General features: G+C 46.1%; 1 protein-coding gene across 4 annotated transcripts in view; it reads left to right on the forward strand.

The window, feature by feature from the left end:
- The window catches only part of LOC102165540 (uncharacterized), a 1,338,477-nt gene that overhangs the window by 18,147 nt on the left and 1,296,868 nt on the right, over positions 1–23,462 (forward strand). For 3 of the 4 annotated variants that reach the window (XR_014842476.1, XM_085019942.1, XM_085019941.1), the window contains exon 2: positions 22,423–23,183. Coding sequence is in view for 2 of the 4 variants with exons in the window: in XM_085019942.1 (XP_084876068.1) it covers positions 23,005–23,183 (179 nt within the window). In the remaining 2 variants the exon portion in view is untranslated. Of the gene's footprint in view, positions 1–22,422; positions 23,184–23,462 lie in introns of those variants that run through there. The other variant, XR_014842477.1, reaches the window with a different exon arrangement.

Here is a 23,462-nt window from a genome sequence, read left to right on the forward strand (position 1 = left end):
ATTTTGGAGTCCACTTACACTGAGCACATTTCTGGGATTTTTTTGGTGTTAATCTATCCTCCTATAATTTAGTTTGTATTTGGTCTACCTGATTTTTGTTTTCTTTTTCTCGTCTTTATTTTAACAAAGTGCTTTTTTATCGTATTTTCTCCATTGGATTATAGTTATAAATTCTTTTAGTGTTTGTTTAGTGTTACCCTAGAGCAGGTACTGGCATACTTTTTCTGTAAAAGGAAATATTTGAGATGTTGAGGGTCCCCTATAGTCTCTGACTCTCTTCCCCTCTCCTTCCTCCCCTCCCCGCCTCCTTCTCCTCCTCCTTCAACTATTCTTTAAAAAATGCAAAGCCATATGGTATTTGTCTTTATCTTACTTACTTAATTTAGTATAATAATTTCTAGATCCATCCATGTTGCTGCAAATGGCATTATTTCGTGCTTTGTATGGCTGAGTAATATTTCATTATATATCATACGAGATCACTAATATGTATTGTCTAGTAGAAATGATACAATAAAACTTAGAAACAGACTCAAATATTTTGAAACCAAACTTATGTTTACCAAAGGGGAAATGTGGAGGGGGAAGGGATCAATTAGAAGGTTGGGATTGATGTGTATACACTACTATGTATAAAATAAATGAATAACAAGGACCTACCCTAGAGCACAGAGGAATTTACTCAATATTGTGTTATTACCTATATGGGAAAATAATCTGGAAAGGAATGGAGATGTATGTGTATATCTATATCTATCTATCTGATTTACTTTTCTGTAACTTGAAATTAACACAACTTTGTAAGTCAAGTATATTCTAGTAAAATTAGGAAAAAAAAAAGCAAAACCGTTCTTAGCTTCTAAGCTACATAGAATAAGCTGTGGGATGGTTTGCTGAACTCTGCTAGAGATTTACCATGTTCCTTAATTTTAAGGGAATTTCTACTGGATATAGGATTATAGATTAGGAGTCCTCCCTGCCCCTCTGCATTTTAGCTTTGTCATTCTCTTGTCTCCTAGCTTCTATTGTTTGTTGAGGAGGCCTTATTGCTGCTTCTAATGTATCCTTTTTCTTCCTCTGCCTATTTTAAGATTTTTCTTTTTGTCTTTTGCTTTCTGAAGCTTTACTAGGATCTTCCTTTGTGTAGTATTCCTTGTTTTATTTATTTGATTTTATTAGAGTTCCTTGAATCTGTGTATTGATGTCATTCTTGGTCTTTATTTCTTCAAATACTGATTCTTCCCTATTTCCTCTCCTCTCTCTGGGATTCGAATTCCATAGTGGTTCTTTTCACTGTGTCTCTTATTTTTTTTCTTTTTAAAAATTCTCTCCATCTCTCTTTGTGTGTGTATGTATGTGTCTATGTATGAGTTTAATCTTTTCTTTCCTGCTTCAATTTGGTTATTTTTCTATGGACTTATTTTCCAATTTACTAATTCCTTTTTCTTCTGTGTCTAATCTGCTATTAAACCTATCTATAACCTATTCAATGAATCCTTAATTTTTGCTATCATATTTTTTGGTTCTAGAATTTCTCCTTGTTTCTTTTAAAATAGATTTCAGTTTTAAATCTTTTCATGTATTTGTTTGAACATATGAACCCTAGGTTGTTAAAGTCTTTGATAATTACAGTATCTTGGTCACCTTAATGTATCTTTCTAAAGTCTTAGGCTTTTAAAAATTGGTCTATTTCGTGTTTCCTGGATTGCTGGGTAATTTTGAGTAAACGCTGGCTATTGTGAATGAAAAATTGTCAAGGCCCTGGATGATGTTACCTTCCTTTAGAGAGGATTTTTTTTCCCCATGAGTAGACAGTTGAAGAGTGGGCAAATCACCTTGATCTTATTAGAAACTGAGAAATTTTGAGACTGGATTTTGAGCTTTGTGAGGGCTAGTCTCTATCTTTTCTCCTAGTGTATAATCCTTTAGCTATCTCAATGAAAATCTATGTTATTTACCAAAAGCTCTCCTCCTTGTTGGGCCCCAAACTTCAATATTTTTTGTCTCTAGAACTTTGAGATTGCTCACACTCTGATGGGTTTCTCAGCATTTTAGAAGCTGTTTACTCCTTAGTTTCTTGGCCTCTTGCCTATCACGTGGAAACTTAGGAATGAGAAAATTCCATAAGGGGAATTCAAATTTGGAATGCCCAACTTATTTCTATAGGGCCCTTTGCTCCCAGATCTGCAGTTCCCTAAGTTCTGGCTTCTTTGGTAGCTTTGGATTCCAATTTGTGTTTTCTCAGTCTAGCAGGGCCAATGAGGTTCTAGGCTTATATGACTTCTCTGTCTCAGTGATGCCCCTTGGGAACTGGCAAATGCCCTGAAGTGAAAACATGAGGGGCATTTAGGGTTTACTTACTGCATTTCCCTTTTCTCCAGAATCTTGGCCCCTAAAGTCCTGGCTGCTTTTGTTACTCTCCTATGACTCCAAACAGCTGTTTTCTGCAATATATTTAGCTTTTATAGTTGCTCTCAGCAGGATGGTTAACCTGATACAAGCTACTCTGTCAAAGACAGAAGCCAACATCTCCAGATATTTATTTTTGAAAGTGGTTTCCAGGACATGTCCTCAGGCCATTGCACATTTAGCTCTATCTCCTGTATTTCTTTGAGGCTTCCCCAACTGAGGGCTGGCAAGGTCTTTTGGCATCTTCAACAGCATTGATAATAAATTATTAAGCTCTGTTTAATATAGTTTCTAAATATTAACTATTTTGTAAGTATTTTGAAATTGATATTAATGTGCCAAGCATGATCTTTCTCAATCATATCACTCAGTTTACTACAATACCGATTCTTTATGAAATAAAGTTTTCCATCTTTCACTTCATATTGTGAGGCATTCCATTTCAAACTGCACACACACACCCCCACCCACCATGCCTCTTTCCACCCTTCTGGGAACCCTGACCTGAGCTGATACTGAATCTACTGTTACATTGCTATGTGGCCATGGGCAAGCCTTTCAACCCTTGGCCCTCAGTTTCTTCATTTGGAATATGAAGCAGGGGTGAGGATTGGATAGGACCAGGCAAGCTCACAGGATCCTTCCAGCTCTGATGGTCAATCTGCCTTCTATCCCTTGGTTTGGAAAATCCTTGGTAGAACAATCAGACACTTAGACTGAGGGGTGGATCTCACTCAGACTGCAGAGCTCACTTCCTAAGTCAGCCAGTATCTTGGCTCTGGGCCAGTCCTCTCTGGAGCATGGGGGATGAATGGACTGGTCTGGGGCTGTGTTCTTGGACAGGTAGGTGCCCTGGGCAGTGGGCCTTCCCAGGAGCTGCACCCCAGTGTGATCAGAAGAATGAGAGAAACCTCTTACACCACTCCCAGTCTCCCAGACCTGCATCAGTCAGCTATTGCAGCCAGGAATTTCAAATCTACAGGTGCTTGCCTCTCAGGCTTGTTCAAAATGTGTCCCTTCTCTTCTTTCTGAATATGCTGTCTTGGAAGAAATGTCTGGAAAAATCAGACCCATTCTTTGCCCAGTAGTAGCTTTAAAATCTTCACTTTAGAATCAGTCCTGAACTGCATCTGAGCCTGTCCTCCCTTCCCCCGCTCAGCTCTGGGTCATGGGACGCAATGCTGGCTGCTCCTCCAGGCTTCCCTGTCAGCAGGCTCTTGGCTGAGTTTGACCAATGAGAAGCACTGGAAGGAAACTTAGGGCAAGAAGAAGGAAGAAGCCAGCATATTTCTCTCTCTTTCTCTTTGCCTTGGGTTGATTAAGTCCTTGGCAGAGGCTGCAAATTCCATGGCTCCAGCTCCTTGTGGACGGGCTTGCTGTGGTTTTCTGTGTCTACTGTTACCCGCTCAGGTAACCCTGTGGCTTTTCTTTATCTCTCCAGCCGAAGAGTGGCCAAAGTTTCTTGCTGCATTCATCTCAAGGGTCCCCTACCATCCCCTGTTGTTTTCCCAGCCTCTTTTCTCACATGCAGTACCAATAGGTGTTATTAAATCCCCTGTGTGTGAATACTTGGAGGGCTTACAACTTTCCTGTTTAGATCCCAATTAATTGAGTTGCTAAAAACTGTACTTCAAGCATCTTTTTCTTTCCTATAGATCTAATTTAAGCACCATTGAAACACATTTGTTTCCATTTCCTTTATCACCTCCTAAAGTAGACAGAATTCATTCATTCATTCAATAAATATTTAGTGAGACACTACTCGATACCCTAGCCGAGGACACAGCAGTGAACAAAAGAGGCACAGTCTGTAGCTTTGCAGCACTCAAAGCTTTGTGGGCAAGGCAGCCCCAAATCTTTAGGATAGAGTGTGTTGAGAATGAGACACTGTTATAACATGCAGACTAGGAGACGGTCAGGGCTGGGCTCAGACCTCAGCCCTGCCACTTACTCTAGGCTTTATGAAGTGGGTAAGGGACTTTGCCTCCCTATATCTCAGTTTCCTCCTTTTTAAAAGAACCCTCAAGAGTTCCTATTGTGGCTCAGCAGGTTAAGGCATTGGCATTAAGGATCCAGCCTTGGCATTAAGGATCCAGCCTTGCCATAGCTGTGGAGTAGGTTATAGACATGGCTCAGATCTAGCATTGGTGGGCTGTGGTGTAGGCCGGCAGCTGCAGCTCCAGTTCGATCCCTAGCCTGGGAACTTCCATATGCTGTACATGTGGCTGTAAAAACAACAAAAAGAGCACTCAGTTAACAACCACTTGACATGTTCAGTGAGGATGCTGATGCTACTAACTTCATAGGATTGTTCATGAATAAATGAGTTGCTATTAGAGAAGGAGACAGATGCCTAGGAAACAAAGTCACATCAAAGGTTTATTTATTTATTTATTTGCTAATTATTTTTTTTCTTTTTAGGGCCATACCTGTGGCATATGGAAGTTCCCAGGCTAGGGGTTGAATCAAAGCTGCAGCTGCCAGCCTATACCACAGTCATAGCAACACCAGATCGTGACCGCATCTGCAACCTACTCCACAGCTTGCAGCAATGCCAGATCTTTAACCCGCTAAGTGAGGCAAGGGATTGAACCCACATCCTCACAGACACTGGTTAGGTTCTTAACCCATTGAGCCACAACAGGAACTCCAAAAGTTTTATTTTTAAAAGCAGCTTCTTTGGAGGAGTTCCTCTGTGACCTAGTGGTTAAAGATTTCGTGTTGTCACTGCTATAGCTCTGGTTCCACCCCTGGCGTGGGAACATCTGCATGCTGTAGGTGCAGCCAAAAGAAGAAAGAAAGAAAGAAGGAAAGAAAGCAGTTTCCAGGGAGCACACACTCAGCTGTGCTGAGAGTCAGGTCAGAAAGGCGAGCTGAGATTAGAAATGGGATAGGAAGGGGTGAAGTCCAAAGCTTGGATAGAGACAGTTGCTGGGAGGAGCACCCAGTCATGAGGCTGGAATTAAGCCCATGGCGGTGTCAGCTGGCAGCCAAGCTGTAGCCACATTGTCTGTGTGCAAATGGTGTAGGTCCCTTCTCTCCTCTTTGCTTGGCCAAGATGTCACTTCCTCCAGGAAGGGCTCACTGACTTCTAGTCCAGGCTCCATCTCCCTGTGCTTTTCCTGTGATTGTTGTGATCATGGCCATTCTCATCACCATTGGAGCACCTGGAGTGTTCCAGACCTTGTGTTATGGCTTCTCATGGCAGAGTCTCACTCAATTCCAGTGCTTTCAGATTGAAACTTCAGTGGTCTTCAGAGGGAGAAGAGGGGTGTGTGTGGTGTGTGTGTGTGGTGTGTGTGTGTGTGTGTGTGTGTGTGTGTACATCTGCATGTGCCACAATAATTAAAATTTGAGGCAGGACATTTCAAATTGTCAAAGATTCAAAGTTAGGCTGAACAGAATATGGTTTCAGAATTAAGTGTGTTGCAAGTTTTTGAAAATTTAGATGCCACTCAAGTTAGCGGTACACAGGTGTTGGCTATAGTCAGAGTTCAAAGGGTCTGGATTTGTTGCTTGTTCTTTGTTCTCATCCTCAAGACTGCACATGGCAAGTCCCACTGTGGGTCCCTGCAGCTCTGGACCCATTTTCCTGCTTCCCTCTTGGGTCCCCTGCTTGATCACACCCTGGGCCCTCCTTGTGGCTCTATCATCTCTTTGGATTCAGATTTAAATGAATCATTTACTTACATTTTATTCACAATTTTTAATCATTCTACTAACAACATTTTAATAGCATTAAATGATTGCAAAATCTAATAAAAACCAATCTTAACCTCCCTGGAATCTCATTAAGAATAGGGCTGCTCTTTTTGCTAAATTGTTGAAGATGATTTTGTCGGGTTTTGTTTTGTTTGCCCTGCCCAGGAGAGCAGAGGCATAGATGGAGTCACAGAATGTGGGTTCACACACTCAATTTTTTTTTTTAAATCCCCTTTCCTAAATTTACAGATGAAGAAACTGAAGTCCAAAGAAGGGAGAGGATTTTTCCAATGTCACACATGAAACATATGGCCATTAAGAACCAGCACACAGGCCTCCTGCCCTTTAGTCTAGCATCTCCCTACAAGATCTGGGCTTTGGGCTCAGGCATTGAGTTATGGATTTTGACGAGCATATTGTCAATTGAGCGATCACTAGCTGATCAGCTGAGCACTTAGTCACTGAGCAGGTTTGGAGCCTCCGGGTGGACACCGGCAGGTTTGAGAGACACAGAAGAAACAGGACCTGCCCTCTGGAAAACTGCAAAGCCTCCAGGGAATGAGGTTTATATGTAAACGACGAGACACAGTTTCCTTAAGTGCTTGCTGTGGTCATGCTGCTCGCCTCATCTTTCTAGCCTCGGCCTGAGGGTGGTGTCTCCTCCAGCTCTGTTCAGTACAGGCAGGTACTGTAAAGGCTTCCCATGGCCCCAGCACTGAGACAACCATGAACTCCTCATCCACTGTAATCAACAACATCTCCATCAAAACGACTCACTTGGTAGGACTGGGAAGTTCATAGGCCAAAGGGGGGGGGGGGAAGAAAGCTCAGGCAGGAAGCTGTTTTATGATTTATGAACACCCAAATGCTGGCATCTCTCTCTCTCTCTCTCTCTCTCGAAAAGAAAAAAAAACCCACTGCTAATATTAATAATTATGCCAGCTTTTGTACAGCACTTTGCAGCTGACAACGTGCTTTTGAATCCATTATCTCATCTCAGCGTGTCTGTGGGAGACTGGAGAAGTGGGAGCGCACTGAGGCTGGCATCTTTGGGGAATTAGCAGCCTTTGTTTCCCTAGGAGGCCAGCTCGGCAAGGTGGGTGGGTGCTGAAGTTATTCTTGCTCTGAATGTCCAGCCTAGGACGACCCCCTGAGTGTCTGTTTTCCCAGGGAAACTTTAGCATGTCTCTCCAGACCATAAGCCGGGGTCGCTCCGCTTGTCCTGCCTGGAGCTTCATTTCTCCTTGAGCTGAATGCTTAGCTGGTCCTGGACATCCTCTCTGGCCTTTACAGGCCACTCTGAGAAAGACTGGGCTCTGTCCTTGTGGCCGTAGCTGTGGGAAGAGTCCTCCTTCAGCACAGCTGGACTTCCACTGGGGCAGAGTTGCTGCTCCTGATCAGACTTAGCCCTGAGATTCCTGCTGCCACATGTGTCCATTTATGACAGACTCTTTAGACAGTGAAGGTGGTGGAGGAGCTGAAATGTATCTGGCAAGTATTAGCAGCTGTGGGAAAATGCAGCTTTAAAAAATTTTTACCAGAACCAGCCTCATCTTGCTTTTTTGCTGATGGCAGGAAAGACAACAATAACAAAAACACAAATATCACCACCACTACCACCACCAAAAACAGCCTTTATCTTGAACAATGAAGGTAGCATTATTTCTTCTAGTTTAAAGAGAGCCTCTCCTCTGCCCTGGTAGAGAACTCCGTTAAAGTACATATTCTCCTTTAGGTCCGTGAATCCCCTCAAGAGGGCTATTCTCCCCTTCCTCCTCCTGCCCACTTGCCTAGGAGGATGTTTGGATTCAGGACATCACCTCCTGGCTTTGGTGGGCTTGCCTAGTCCATTCATGGTCCTCTGGCTGACCTGCTTGCCCACTTGTCCTGGGGCAGCCTCTGCCTCACCAGCTCCCACCACTGAAGTGTCCACTGATGGGGACGGGGAGTCGGGGGGGGGGTGCTTGTCATCTGTGCTCTTGGCACAGGCAGAGCATGGTGGTTGACTCTGGGGCTTGCCAGGAGAGAGCTTCTTGGCTGATGCAACACTCCTGGGGCAGCAGGAGACGAGGGAGGAGAGTGCCATCTCCTCAGCCACTTCAAATTTACCACCCTATGCTGTGATGGACTCCTTGCCTAAGAGATGGTGTTTCTCCAGACTCTATGATTTCCTGAGATATGCCCTGGGTAGTTGAGATATACAATGGAAAATTATTCAGCCATAAACAATGAAGCAATGCCATTTGCATCCATAAGGATGAATCTAGAGATTATCATACTAAATGAAGTAAGTCAGAGAAAGACAAATATCATATGATGTCACTTGTATGTGGAATCCAATAAAATGATACAAAAGAACTTACGTGAAAGACAGAAACGAACTCACAGATTTCAAAACCAATCTTATGGTTGCCATAGGTGAAACCATTGGGGAGAGGGAAGAATTGGGAGGGTGGGAATAACACATACTCACTGCTGTATAAAACAGATGATTGACGAGAACCTACTATAGAGCACGGGAAAATCTACTCAATAGTTTGTAATAACCTATATGGGAAAAAAGAGGGATATAGTCATACATTTTTCAGGCAGTTGGGAGCATTGTTATGTTGCATCCGGCTTCTCTAATCTCCTCTTTGAAGCCTTCTTCCACCTTCACGGGCAGAAAACCTTTATCGTCTAGCCTGGCAGAAGGGATGCAGGGAAAAGAAAAAAAAAAAAACCTGGATCCATGAAATTACACTGGGAGTCATCTCCAAAAAATCATGGCGCTTTATAACATCAATGTTTTTGTGGATTGACGAGCCCCTTGGATCTCGTAATTCGGTTGTTTTCTTTGGTTAAGTCCCTGCAGCCCAGTTCTGCCGGGCCAGACCCTCTCTCCTCTTCATGCAGCCACAGTGTGAATGATCCAAGGCTTCCACCCTCAGCTTTTCTTATGGGTCCTGCTTACTTAAAACAGAATTATTTGCCAAAAATTGGGCTGGTAAATACTCCGAATAGAATTTCAGCCAGTGGCTAAGGTTTATTCTCTTAATTTCTGAGTCTCTTTACATGCATTCCAACCAGAAAGTGCACCCTTCAGATATATGTTTTTAAATAAAATAACATGTTTCTGTTAATTCGGGGACTACCTTTCACTAAATAGATAGAGCTAGAGGTGGTCTGCACCTCGCAACTTGTGCACCCCTTAGGATCTTTTAAAATGAAGATGAATAGTGGGTGGTAAATGCCACAACTTCATGAGAGTCAGTCAGCCAGAGGAATGAATGGGGAGAGGGGAACTTCTGCTTTATTTGGGGATAGAACAGCACAATTTGTTAACCTGTCCTCTCTTTCTCCCCAAAAAATATATACAGTTTGGAGCTGGGCAAAAGAAGGCAAGCCGCATATTCTGATAAACTGCATTACAATTTGAAGCCGGCTTGTCCAGGTGTCTGCAGTGAATGTAGAGAGTCAGGACTGAGTTGAGTTGGACCTGTTGCGGGGTTTCAGGTGGGATCACAGGTGGACAGATGTACATACACAGCTCAGGTCAGGTGAGATCCTGCCTGAAGACAGACTCTTGGCTCCTGTAAGGTCCTCCCAGTGCCCACCTTATGGCTCTGCCTGCTAGGTCCCCACCTTCCCCTCTGCATCTTACTTCCACTGCCCCCCGAACACATCCTGCCTTCCAGCTTTGGAGCTGTGGGCCCATTCCCTGCTGGTACCTTCTCGGTCATCTCTCTGAATCCTCCAGGACTCTCCCAGCTCAAGGTCACCTCCCCTCTGTGCTTGCCTGTATCCCCTCTGCGTGGCGCTGTCTCCCCACGGGCTCCTGCAAGGTTGCACTCTGAGTTAGGTGGCCTTTCCTCCATGCAAGACTGCTTTTGCGGTAAACTTTGCATATGCCCTTTGCTTTTCCTGGGACTAGGGCTGGGTCTTCCTCTCCTCTGCTCTGGTGTCACCCACCTAGAGTCTTGGCCCATCATCACAATCAATAACTGATGACTGTGGGATTGATGACATCTTTCTTTTCTTCCTGACACTAGTTCGTTTACATCTGAATCCTCCTTATCATTCAGAAGTGATTGGACAAAGCTATATCTGAACAAAACCATGCTAATCCCTCCTTCCCTAACTTAGACTGTGTCTGCCATCCCCACTCCACCCACCACTGGGGCCCTGTGGCCAGAGAAGAGGCTGAGTCACCCCATTCGTAAACAGTAAAAGCTGGAGTTGTCTTTGCCTCTGCAGTGGGATTGTTGAGCAGCCTTTATTTTCACCCAGCTTTCCCTGTAAAATCATGAAAACAATGTGATCGTGTCTCAGAAATACAGAAATACACCAGCTTTTCTCAATGAAAAAACCCAGAGCAAATTTTTTAGTAAAGCTGCTTTTCAAGAAAAGTAAAACGTGAGTTTTTTTGTAAATTTTAATTAATTTCTTTTAATTGGCTGTACCCATGGCATATGGAAGTTCCCAGGCCAGGGATTAAATCCGAGCCACAGTTGCTATCTGTGCCACAGATGCAGTAATGCTGGATCCTTAACCCACTGCCCCAGACCAGGGATTGAACCTGCTTCTCCATAGCGACCCAAGCTGCTGCAATCGGATTCTTAACTCACTGTACCACGGTGGGAATCTGTGTAAATTTTTATTGAATAAAACAAGTCTCTTCATCAGCAGAGTGACGATGATGGTGATGATGGTGATGGTGACGACGGTGACGGTGACGGTGACGATGGTGACGGTGGTGATGGTGATGGTGATGATGGTGGTGATGGTGATGGTGATGGTGGTGGTGATGCTGATGATGGTGATGGTGATGGTGATGGTGGTGATGATGGTGATGGTGATGGTGATGATGGTGATGCTGGTGATGGTGATGATTGTGGTGATGGTGATGGTGATGGTGGTGATGATGGTGATGCTGATGATGGTGATAGTGATGATGGTGATGATGGTGATAGTGATGATGGTGACGATGGTGATGGTGATGATGGTGATGGTGATGATGGTGATGGTGATGATGGTGATGGTAATGATGGTGATGGTGAAGATGGTGATGATGGTGATGGTGGTGATGGTGGTGGTGATGGTGACGATGGTGATGGTGACAATGGTGATGGTGATTGTGGTGATGGTGATGGTGGTGATGGTGATGGTGGTGATGGTGATGGTGATGGTGACGGTGATGATGGTGACGGTGATGATGGTGGCAGTGATGATGGTGACAATGGTGATGGTGATGATGGTGATGGTGATGATGGTGACGATGGTGATGGTGATGATGGTGATGGTGGTGATGGTGATGATGGTGATGATGGTGGTGGTGGTGATGGTGAAGATGGTGGTGATGGTGATGGTGGGTGGTGATGGTGGTGATGGTGATGATGGTGATGGTGATGATGGTGATGATGGTGGTGGTGGTGATGGTGAAGATGGTGGTGATGGTGATGGTGGGTGGTGATGGTGGTGATGGTGATGCTGGTGATGGTGATGATGGTGATGGTGAAGATGGTGGTGATGGTGATGGTGGTGATGGTGATGGTGGTGATGGTGGTGGTGATGGTGACGATGGTGATGGTGACGATGGTGATGGTGATGATGGTGATGCTGGTGATGGTGATGCTGGTGATGGTGACGATGGTGATGGTGATTGTGGTGATGGTGATGGTGGTGATGGTGATGGTGATGGTGACGGTGATGATGGTGACGGTGATGATGGTGGCGGTGATGATGGTGACAATGGTGATGGTGATGATGGTGATGGTGATGATGGTGATGCTGGTGATGGTGATGCTGGTGATGGTGACGATGGTGATGGTGATTGTGGTGATGGTGATGGTGGTGATGGTGATTGTGGTGATGGTGATGGTGACGGTGATGATGGTGACGGTGATGATGGTGGCGGTGATGATGGTGACAATGGTGATGGTGATGATGGTGATGGTGGTGATGGTGATGGTGGTGATGGTGATGGTGGTGATGGTGATGATGGTGATGGTGATGATGGTGATGGTGGTGGTGGTGATGATGATGGTGATGGTGATGATGATGGTGATGGTGATGATGGTGATGGTGATGATGGTGATGGTGATGGTGGTGATGGTGATGATGGTGGTGATGGTGGTGGTGATGATGGCGATGATGATGATGGTGATGGTGATGATGATGGTGGTGATGGTGATGGTGGTGATGGTGATGGTGATGGTGGTGATGATGATGGTGATGGTGATGATGGTGGTGATGGTGATGATGGTGATGATGATGATGATGATGGTGATGGTGGTGATGGTGATGATGGTGATGGTGATGATGGTGGTGATGGTGATGGTGGTGATGATGATGGTGGTGATGGTGATGATGGTGATGGTGGTGATGGTGATGATGGTGATGGTGATGATGGTGGTGATGGTGATGGTGGTGATGGTGATGATGATGATGGTGATGGTGGTGATGGTGGTGATGGTGATGATGATGGTGGTGATGGTGATGGTGATGATGGCGATGATGATGATGGTGATGGTGGTGATGATGATGGTGATGGTGATGGGGGAGGTATATCAACAGTCAGTATTGACTGAATTTCTTCCTTCCCCTTTGTCCCTGAATGTGGACACATGGAGCTTCAGTTTCATCCCAGTCTTTTTGCTGGTCTGTAATGGCTGTGTTGTAACAACATTTCTGCTGCAGTGATGACCCACTGACCTACAGTCTGACTGCTTGATAGGAGTATGTTTTCATTCTTGCTGTCCTGAGTCTCCTTCGCTTTCACTTGGTCAGGGGGATGTGCACACTTTGTGTATTTTTATGTCTACACATGGAAACAAACCCATGATTGACTGGAAGAAAGTTTGCTCACTCAGACTTTTATTTATCTGGGACCAAATGGCCAGAATCATTGTGAGTATTTTCCCTGTTTAAACTGACAGGATTGACTTATTGTTTCAGCACCTGTGAGGTGCAAACATAGAGAAAAGCTTCAAAAACTTCAGAGACCTCCCCAGGTGACCTTACCCATACCCATCCTTTCAATGCCACCTCTTCTCTGACAGCCCCTCACTGGCATCTCTAGGAAGGCTTCAGCTCAGAGCTCCAGGCTCCTTCTGATGGCTGCCTTTACCTCTCCAGGTGGGGGTTACACAAGCATCTTAAATCAACTGTGTCTCTGACAGAGCTCTGCATGGTCATCCTAAGCCATTTCTTCTCCACTCTTTTCCACCTCAGTAGATGGCACTGTCATTTACCTAGTTCCACAAGCCAAAACCTAGGCACCCATCTGTGATGTGCCTTCTCTCCAGTGTGACTCTCACTTCCTTGTCTGTGACAGGTATTGCCTCCCGGCCTCTGTGAGAACCTCCCAACAGGGTTGCCTGCCTATTCTCTTGCTCTCCAGTTCATTCTCCCCACAGCAGTCTTTTCTTTCTTTCTTTTATTTTTTAAAGTTTTTTAAAATGATTTTTATTTTTTCCATTATAGTTGATTTTCAGTGTTGGCAATTCCTACTGTACAGCAAAGGGACCCAGTCATACGTATATACATACATTCTTTTTCTCACATTATCCTCCATCATGTTCCATCACCAGTGATCAGATAGAGTTCCCTGTGCCATACAGCAGGATCTCATGGCTTATCCACTCCAAATGCGATAGTTTGCATCTATTAACCCCAAACTCCCAGTCCATCCCACTCCCTCTCTCTCCCCATTGGCAACCACAAGTCTGTTCTCCAAATCCATGTGTTTCTTTTCTGTGGAAAGGTTCATTTGTGTCATATATTCGATTCCAGATATAAGCAATATCATTTGGTATTTGTCTTTCTCTTTCTGATTGACTTCACTTAGTATGAGAGTCTCTAGTTCCATCCATGTTGCTGCAAATGACATTATTTTGTTATTTTTTGTAGCTGAGTAGTATTCCACTGTGTATATATACTACATCTTAATTCATTCATCTGTCAATGGGCATTTAGGTTGTTTCCATGTCTTGGTGATTTACAATGTTGTGATAATTTCTGCTGTACAACAAAATGATTCAGTTATACACATATGTGTATCCATTATCTTTCAGAGTCTTTGCCCACATAGACTATCAGAATATTGGGTAGAGTTCTTTGTGCTATACAGCAGGTCCCTGTTGGCCAGTCATTCCATATACCACAGAGTGCATATGCCAATCCCAAATCCCCAGTCCATCCCTCCCACCCCCCCCACCTGTCCCCTTTGGTAACCACAAGTTTTTCAAAGTCTGTTAGTCTGTTTCTGTTCTGCAAATGAGTTCATTTGTATCCTTTTTTAAAAAAGATTCTATATATAAGTGATATCATATGATGTTTGTCTTTCACTGTCTAAGTTCACTGGAATATTACTCAGTCATAACAAAGAATGAAATAATGCCATTTGCAGCAATATGGGTGGACCTAGAGATTATCATATTATTATCACAGCAGTCTTTTCAGTACTGAAGTTGGATCCCATCACTCTCCTTTCCAAAACTTTCCCCTGAATCCAACTGCGCTGAAAATAAAATCTGAACTCCTTGATTTGTAAGACTCTTCCTAATCTGCCCCCAGGGTATTTCTGAGCCCTGACTGATACTTCTTCCCCTCTTCCTGCATCCAGCTACAGTAGCTTCCCCTGATCCTGGACCATGCTAGGCTCTTTTCCTCTCAAAGTTCTTGCTCATGCTGTTCCCTCTGCAGGGAACACCATCTTCCTCTGACCACATGACTGGCTCTACATCTTTAGGGAGGACTTGCCTGACCACTCAAGTGAGTCTCTTCTCTGCCCACTCTGATGTTTTCCATCACCGCTCCCTCTAATTTTTATTCCCAGCACTTTGGCTTGACTTTTGGCATGACGTCATCCTCTGCTTGTTTAGTATCTGGTTCCCTCTCTTGGCTACCAGTTCAGGGAGGGCAACACTGTATCTCTCTTGTTCACCAGGACTCATAGTCTTCACTTTGTAGCCAATATTTGTTGAAGAAACACCAAGATCTGCAGAATAGGGCTAGTAATACCAGTAATACCATTCAGGTACTACCCCAGTGGGTTAACATGGGTATAAAAGTGCTGGGTCAACCAGATAATGGTATCTGTGATGTCAGTGTTAATCATGTACATGGGGAGAAACGAGAATGGGGTGGGGGGAATAAGGCTCCATGCTTGATTGAAAACCAAAGAGCAGCTCTACTCTTAATTTCTAGGGGAAGAGTGAATTCGAGAGCTGTTTCCAACCCCACAGTCGTGCCAGTGGGACAGTACATGAGGTACATTTCCTTATACTTCCCTTTTTTGCCTTGGCTGTAAAGAAGCTTACACCTAAATTGGGAGTCAATTATCACGCAAAAATTAGCTCAAAAATTTCTGTTAAAAACAAATATGTTTTGTAAAAGTACCTAGCACTCTGCCTGATATACAGAAGAAGCTCAAAACCAAACAGTAATATGTGAATAGCCTTGGATTTGATTGTATCTTTGCCATTTTTAGTGTAAACTATCTCATATCCTCTTTGGAGGCAGGGAAAACATCAAGCAGTTTTGGTTTTTATTACTATAAGAATATAATTATTCATAATATCCCAAAGTGGAAACAACCCCAAATCATCAACTGATAAAGGGATAAATAAAATGTATGTATCCATACCATGGAATATTCTTAAGCAATCAAAAGAAATGAAGTCCTGACACATGCTACAACATCAATGGGCCTTGAGAACCCTATGCTATGTGAAAGAGGACAGTAACTAAAGACCACAGACTGTATGGTTCCATTTATGTGAAATGTCCAGAATGGGCCAAGCCGTGGTGACAGAAAGTAGGTGGGTGGTTGCCTAGGGCTGGGGGACTTGGAGGGAATGAGGAGTGACTGTGCATGGGTGTGGAGTTTCTGTTTGGGGTCATGAGAGTGGTGGTGGTGATGGACGTACAACTCTGATTATAGCAAACACCACTGAATTGTGCTTTAAATGGGTGAACCGTATGGTATTGTGGATTATGTTTCAGTAAAGCTGTTAACATGGGTTCATTACATAAGAGCACTCCTGGCTCTCTGATGAGGGCATGACTGAACAGGCCAATCAGAGTGGGTGTGAAGCAAATGCCAGCTTTGATTGGACACGAGTAATACCTCTTCCATCTCTCTCTCCCTTCTCTCTGTAGCCCTTCCTCCCTCCGTCCTTCACTTAAGTATTTTCTCAGCATTCTTCTGGATTTGCTGACCCAGAGTTAAAGTAGACAGGGCCTTCATCCTCAAGGAGCTAGATTTCATTGCAGGCAGAGCGGGGTAGAGAGGAGATGGGGAAAGGATGAGCACAGTGAAGACGCTGCAACTCAGACAGAGCATCTTGGGGATTCTGGCCAGACAGATCGTCTCTGTGTAGAGGAACATCTTTTGTCAGAGCAAATACTGTTCCATTTCTTCATTCACATAGGAATTCCACAGACAGTTACTGTGCATGGTGCTAAGGATACAGAGATGAATAATAATGTATCCCCAAGGGGTGGGAGGGGCACGTGACCCAACTGTGGTAGCTCAGCGGGGAGCGGGGAGCGGGGGGTGGGGGTGGGGTGGGGTGGGGCAGGGGCTCCAGGCTGAGGGAGATCAGGTTGGGGATGCTGGGGTGGGAGTGGGGAGCAGAGGTCTTGTGAAGCTTCTTGCACAGTCAGTGCTGGAAAGATGAGACTGCTTGGCCTGGCAAAACAGCCCAGGGACCTTGCAGAAGGCTCAGCTGGGGGCAGGCCACACAGCTTTCCTAGTCTAACCAAGGCAGAGGGCAGCCTGGCAGCATCCCCAGTTCAGGGAATCTGCTGCAACTCCTGGCTGGGAGTGGCTGGAGGCCGGAGGGGCTCCTCCGCTGTGCCACGGACTTTTCTCTGGCTCAGGTGAGGTGGCCCTGCTCCCCAAAGCTGAGCAGGTCACTACTTCCCCTCGGGAGAAGAGGACAGGACGCGAGGTCGCCAGGGGAGAGTCTGCGCGGCAGAAAAGGCTCTTGGTGAGATGCCGGCTCTGTGCGGGATGTTTGCCACTAGAGGGCGTGCCGGGTCGTTCTCTATCTCAGGCGCTGGGCTCCCAGCTGAAGCCGGCCTGGGCGGCAGCCAGGGTTCAAAGGTTCCCGGGAAACTCATTCCCTTGCCCTTTGCCGTTTGAAGATTTCTCAAAACCAGCCGGACTCAAGCATCTTTAGTGTTTGTCAGGAATTTGCGGAACTCTTGGGTCTGGGATGCAGCGTCCGGCCTGTTGCAAACCCTGGGGTGGCTGTGGCTGGGATTCTGGAAGCTCACAGGAGCTATCCTTTGCTCTCAGCACCCGGGAAGCTGAGAAAAGGCGTCAGCTTGTTCCCCATGGGGAGTCTGGTTTGGCCCTTAGAGCTGAAAAGGACAGGCCCCTGGGTGTGGGCAGTGCCTCAGATCTCTGCCACCTGGAGAAAATAGCTAAGTGTGTGATAGGCGGGAAAGATAGGGAGCAGGGCTTAGGAAGAAGTGATCCCAGGCTGGCAGGACATGGAGCTGGCGTCAGAGACCTGGGGACAGGGAAAGCCATCTCCTGATGTCTCAGACGGGGCCAGTGAGGCTGATGGGCACAGTGGGGTGGGTCAGAGGGGCAACACCTGAATTTTGCAGGACTCGCTGTAGCTGTTTTCATGGCCTTTAGGTCAAGGGCAGCAGAAGGTTACTTGCGGATGCTTCTAATTCTTGCCTTGAGGGGCTCCTATAGTTTCAGTTCAGGCTGGCCTCCTGTGTTGGCTGCTGATGGCCGCCACCTTTGAAATCAGGGCTAAGACTGGACAGGCAGTTCAGGGAATAAGCCCTGGTCCTTGGCCACCACTGACATGGCCACTAAGCTCTTGGGCCACATCCTAGACCTCTTCTGACCCAGGCCTCGTTCATGGTGCAGGAGGCTTGGGGCCCATTTTCTCCCTCTGGCATTGACTCCTGGGTCTGGTGGAGAGACCATCCTTCGCAGCCCTGGACACAGGCAGCAGGGGTACGAACGAGGACCTATGTGCTGCAGGGAGCCGGTGCACCATCTGCAGTGGGAGCAGGTCAGAGCCGTCCTGCTGAGGCTCCTGTCACTGCCGTGGTTAATGCTGGTGATTACCATGGTTACCCGAGGCTGGAAGCTCTGACAGTCAAAGGCAGAGCAGGAGAAGGATGTCCTCTCCCTGCTCAGAGCCACATGACTGCCTCTGCCTCTTCAGGCAGCGTTCTCCTGGCAAACATAAGAGCATGGACCAGAGAAGTTATTCTGCCACGGTTCAGCCGACCCACGCATCATCAGTCGCCAAGCATCGGGGGCCTTGCGGGGCCCTGGCCTGACCACATGCAGCGTGAAGGAGGCAGAGGGGGTGTCCGGACCCCACCCTCAGTCTGCTCAGTCTTGGGAGGACTTCCTCTTGAGAGAAAGAGGAGGAGATGGTGGTCAGGTCCTCCGGGAGCTTAGAGTCCGGGGAGGGAAGCAGTTAGAGGAGTAGGTGGAGAATTCAGCACAGACCCTTGGGGACACAGGGCTGACTTTCTGGGCCTGTGCCTCCGGTGCCAGCTTGAGGCTGTGACTGTGCCCTCTCCACATAGGGCACTGGCCAGGGAGTCAGGACAGCCGTGTGGCTGGTGGTTATGAGCTCCAGCTCCTGCTGGGTCCTGGTTTCTCCATCTGCAAAATGGGGTTAATGATTACTAATCCCCCACCTCCTTCAAGTCTGTGGGGAGGATTTTTTAAATGAATAATTTTGTGCATTGAAATGAGCCAACAGATTTCAAGCCTTTGGAGAAAAGGCCTTATTTATTATTATCATCAACTCACTGAGCAGAAATTCCATTTATCGCCTTTGCTGCTTCTCCAGTGCTGCATGAACTAAGAACCATATCACCTCTGTTCTTATTGAGGGGCTCTGCACAGCCACCCAAATCTTAGCCTTGGGGATTCCTGGGGGCCTGGGGAGGCTGGGTGGGGCTTCTTCTGGGCTCTGAAGGGATTCTCGGGTCAAGAGCAGAGCAGGAACAACAGCTCTGTCCAAAGATGTCCAAACACGTATTATCCAAACACGATAGCAGAAGTCTGAAGCTTTTCCAACAGGGCGCCTAGCCTGGGGGGGCGAGAACTGAAAAGGAAGCAGAGGCAGAGCAGCTCGGCAGCTCTTTTCCTTTAGTTCATTATCATCATGTTGACTTAAAAATGAGGAAATAGATTTAAGCGAAAAGAGAGAGGTTGAAGAAAGAAAAGTACATCGCTTATATTAATTAAATTCTGATCCTCAGTTCTGGAAAAGTGGCTAACATAGAAAGGCCCCGTAAATATCCAAGGGAATGAAGGAACTCAGGAGACTGTAACCTATCGGATAAATGTCTGCTAAACTTTTTAAAAATATAAAGATGGTATTTTTTTTAAAGAAAAGACCCTAATGTAGTTTTAGGCTCACTGCAAAAGTGAGGGCACAGTATGGAGAGCTCCCCGTGTTCTCCCTGCCGCACGTGCGCACAGCCTCCCCCATCATCAGCATCCCTGAGCAGAGGGGACATTTGTTACAGTTGATGAACCTATACTGATGCATCGCTATCACCCCAACCCTGTGGTTTACATGAGGGCTTATTCTTGGTGTTGTGTATTCTATGGATTTGGAAAAATTTGTAATGACCTGCACCCACGGTTATGGTACCATCCAGATTTTCACGGCCCTAAAAATCCTCTGTGCTCTGTCGGACCCCCTCCCCACATGTATGTACATATAGATACTCTGCCCATTATAGTAATAGTATATTTTAGAAGATAGGATTATACCATATATACTGATTTAAAACCCGTTTACTCTCTGACACACATAATGAGGATTAGAGGTTTGAAGTACCTCCTTCTCGATAACTCGGGTCTGACCGTCGAAGTCTTTGTGTTATTCAGACAAGATTGTGAGGCTCACATAAGGAAGAAGGACATGACATGACAAAGGACAAAGTCCCCCTGAGGTTGGGCAGGGGAAGAGGCAGAGCATCTTTCAGCTGCCCGCCCGGCACTCTCCTTACCTCTGTCCTCTGTGCACACCTGAGACCCAGGTGGGTTTCCAGTCATTACTTCCTTTGCCAGAGCTCCTTGCTCCTTGAGGGAAGTTACTCGCTGAAAAGCAGATGCCTGCTGGGAAAGATATATCTATATCAGTATCTTTATCTGTCTATATATCTATATCTATCTAAATATCTGCATTCATGTGTATATAGTTTTTGGTCAGACAAGACTTTCTGGGGCTTCCTGGGCTCTGAGCAAATCAGCAGGTGTCTCCTGGGTGTCTAAGGGCCTCTTGCACGCAGGCTCAGGAGAGAGTCCCAGTACCTGTGAGCCTATAATTGTGCATAGCACCTCCTCTGCCTGCCTTATCTGTGCTGACAGCTACCCTTTTATGCCTGCGGGTCGGATTCCCAGGTGTCCTTGCCTACTGGGTTATGCTTGAAGGGCTCCTACTTTCTCACTAGTTCTCTGGTCTCCACACATCCTGTCTGCCTGGTCCAGACCTACTCAGTAGTCCATAGTGATGTTTGGCAGAGAAGATGGAAGTGGCGCTGCTCTCCCAGTGGGCAGAGCACCAGCCCACCAAGCAGGAGTCACACTGGCATGTTGCTGAATCTGACAGAAGCACGGCCCAGAAAGCTCCTCCTCCCAGCTGGGCAAGACTCTAAGGGTGTCTGGCTGATGGCAGGCAGGCTCCAGCTCGTTAGGTTAGGACATTTGTTTCCCTAAGGGTATAGTTTTGTAGCCCTGTTTCTCAACGCCCAGCGTCTGTGCCTCGCCATTGGGCTGCCTGTGTAGGAAGATGAACCATTTGTTCCTGAAAATTGTGGCTGTGGAGGCTTTGCTTTGAAAGTTCTTCTGCCAAATTTGTATACCTTTTCTATCTCAGGTGATGTGCCTGAGGGCTCTACCATTTGCCTGTTAGAGTCACGTTTCCTCCTGGCCTGGCCCATGTTGGATTAAGGGGCCTAAATCTACAAAGAGAAACTCAGTTGGGACAAACGTCAACCTCTCCAGTTGGGCCTTCTCTCCCCAAAGGATCACACGGGCATGGATGTGCTTGGAATGACAGGAGTAGTGCCGAAGATCCATGATACATCATGCCCTTTCCTGCTTAAAGTGCATCAATTCTTCCTACTGTGCTTAGAAGAAACTCTGCCAGCCAGACCTGCTGACTCTCCACCCGCTCCATGTACCCCCATCCCCACTCACCAGGTGCTGCCACCTGACCTTCCTTCAGCTGCCTTCACGTCTCAGTCCTTTCTTTCCACAGGGCCGGCTCCTGCCCAGCCAGCTTCCTGCCACAGGAAAGGGCTCCTCCTCTTCCTGTCGGCCTTTTTCTGGGGCTTCAGGAATTCATCTCTTTGTAGGGGGCTCCCCTGGCCACCATATCTGATGTAGCTTTCCCCCTTTCCCCCTCCTGTCATCTACTCTTTATTTTCATAAATGTTTTCCATTTTCTTATTTTTCGGTTTCTTTACTTAATTCCTATCTGTCTCTCCGAGTAGCCTCCACGAGAGGCAGGACCACGTGTGTCATTTTTTTTGCCACTGTGTCCCCAGCATCTGGCAGGATCCAGGTGCTACTATCAGTGCTTCATAAGTAGGTGACCAATGAATGGTTTAGCAACACACTTGACTGTCTTGACTCTAGGTGACTCTCAGCTCAACCTGAGTAAGAGTTATGACTGGTCACTCTCTGGTGATTCTTGCTCAGAAATGGAAAGAGGATCACCCCACTCAGCTTACACAGATGTTGCGGGTCTGTAGCTGTGGGCTTAGTTCTGGACTCCTGACATAAGGAATGCATTAACAAAATGGCATGTGCCTGAGGAAACGGTGACTTGAAACCGTGGGCTTTATGGGAAAGAAACTCAAGGCTATTCATTTGGAAAAGGGAAGGCTTAGGGGTTACCTAAGAGCTGGACGCTGATGTCTGAGTCATTGCCATGCTGCAGAAGGAGAAGACTCACTTCTTGTACTTAGAGTGGTTGCTTTGAAGGAAGTGATCTCCCATCACTGGGTCTGTTACTAAAAACTTCCCCGAATGAAGATGTAGGACTAGATGGCATTTTAAATTTGCTTTCATTCCCACATTTGAAGATGATTTTGAAATGTCTTTGTGGAGCTGTTCCTACCAGCCTGAGCCAGTAGGAAGAGCAGGCAATTCCTATTTTCCAGGACTTGGGGCCTTCCTGAAAAGCTATTCTCGCAATTCTCTCTGACTCTGTGTGTATGTGTGTGTGTGTGTGTGTGTGCGCACGTGCATGTGTGCATGTATGTATGTATTTGGGATAGATTTTTACTCAGTATGCCCTCTCTCTTCCTCTTCAGGATGGTGCATATATATTTGCCTCACTCACCTTGAGCATGGCCATGAAACCAGTGTGAAGAAGCGAGGATGTGTCCAGGCCTTGAATGTTTGCATTTGCTCTCTGATGCTCCTCCCTTCACCATGAGATCTATATACCCTGGATGAGCCATGGTTCCATGATAGAGAGACACATGGAACAGACCCAAGCCAAGCCCAGCTGAGTTCAGCCAACCTGTGGACCCAAGAGTAAAAAGAAAGATATGTCTGCTGTAAGCCACTGAGATCTGGGGATTATTTGTTACATAGCCATGTCACAGCCACGCCTGACTAATGAGTGTTCATGATTTTCTTTACATGGAACCGCTCTAATACTTGGATCTGAGATGCTCACTCTGATGCATATCACTGAAGAATTGAGGTCTAAGAAGCAGTCTTTTCCCCTTCAGACTTCTTTCCATGGCCTCTTCCCAGAATGTGCATCTCCTACATTTTCAGGACAGTTAATCGCATTGAAAAATTCTGTCCAACAAGCCACTCTACAGACTCTCAGCCCTGCCAGTGCCTGACAAGGGCTATTCTTGTTGTGGGAGGACCTCAGCTTTATGGGGAGGATGATGGGGCTGAAGCTCGGAGAGACAGAGGGACCTATGAAGCTGCAGCAGCAGGAGCAGAAAGCACAGCTGTGGGGCCTTCTGGAAAGAACAGAGAAGAGGAGCGGCCCTATGCTGGCGCCGCACGAGGACATCGTAAACCTGAACCAGGATGTTCTTTGTGATGACAGGTGAGCTGCTCCTTAAGCATCAATCCCTCCAACCTACCCAGCACAGACATGCTGGAAAGTGGCTTTTCAAATGCCTTTGACTCTTATCTCTTTTACCTCACCCTCTGAAATGAAATCTCAAACACTTTAGTAAGGTTTGATGCTGAGAACAGTAAGCAGATAGAGGTTCAGGCTGAAACAGAACAGGAGTCAAAAGCCCTGGAGAAAAATGTGAATGGGCTTGGAGAGGACAAATAAAATAGCAGAGACATTTATACGGGTCTCCCCTACCTCTCAGAA

This window comes from Sus scrofa, chromosome 3 (genome assembly GCF_054392235.1).
Source record: "Sus scrofa isolate SSC_HxYL_T2T_F1_AM1 chromosome 3, Sscrofa_HxYL_maternal_Yorkshire_Landrace_v2.0, whole genome shotgun sequence".
Taxonomy (NCBI): Eukaryota; Metazoa; Chordata; class Mammalia; order Artiodactyla; family Suidae; genus Sus; species Sus scrofa.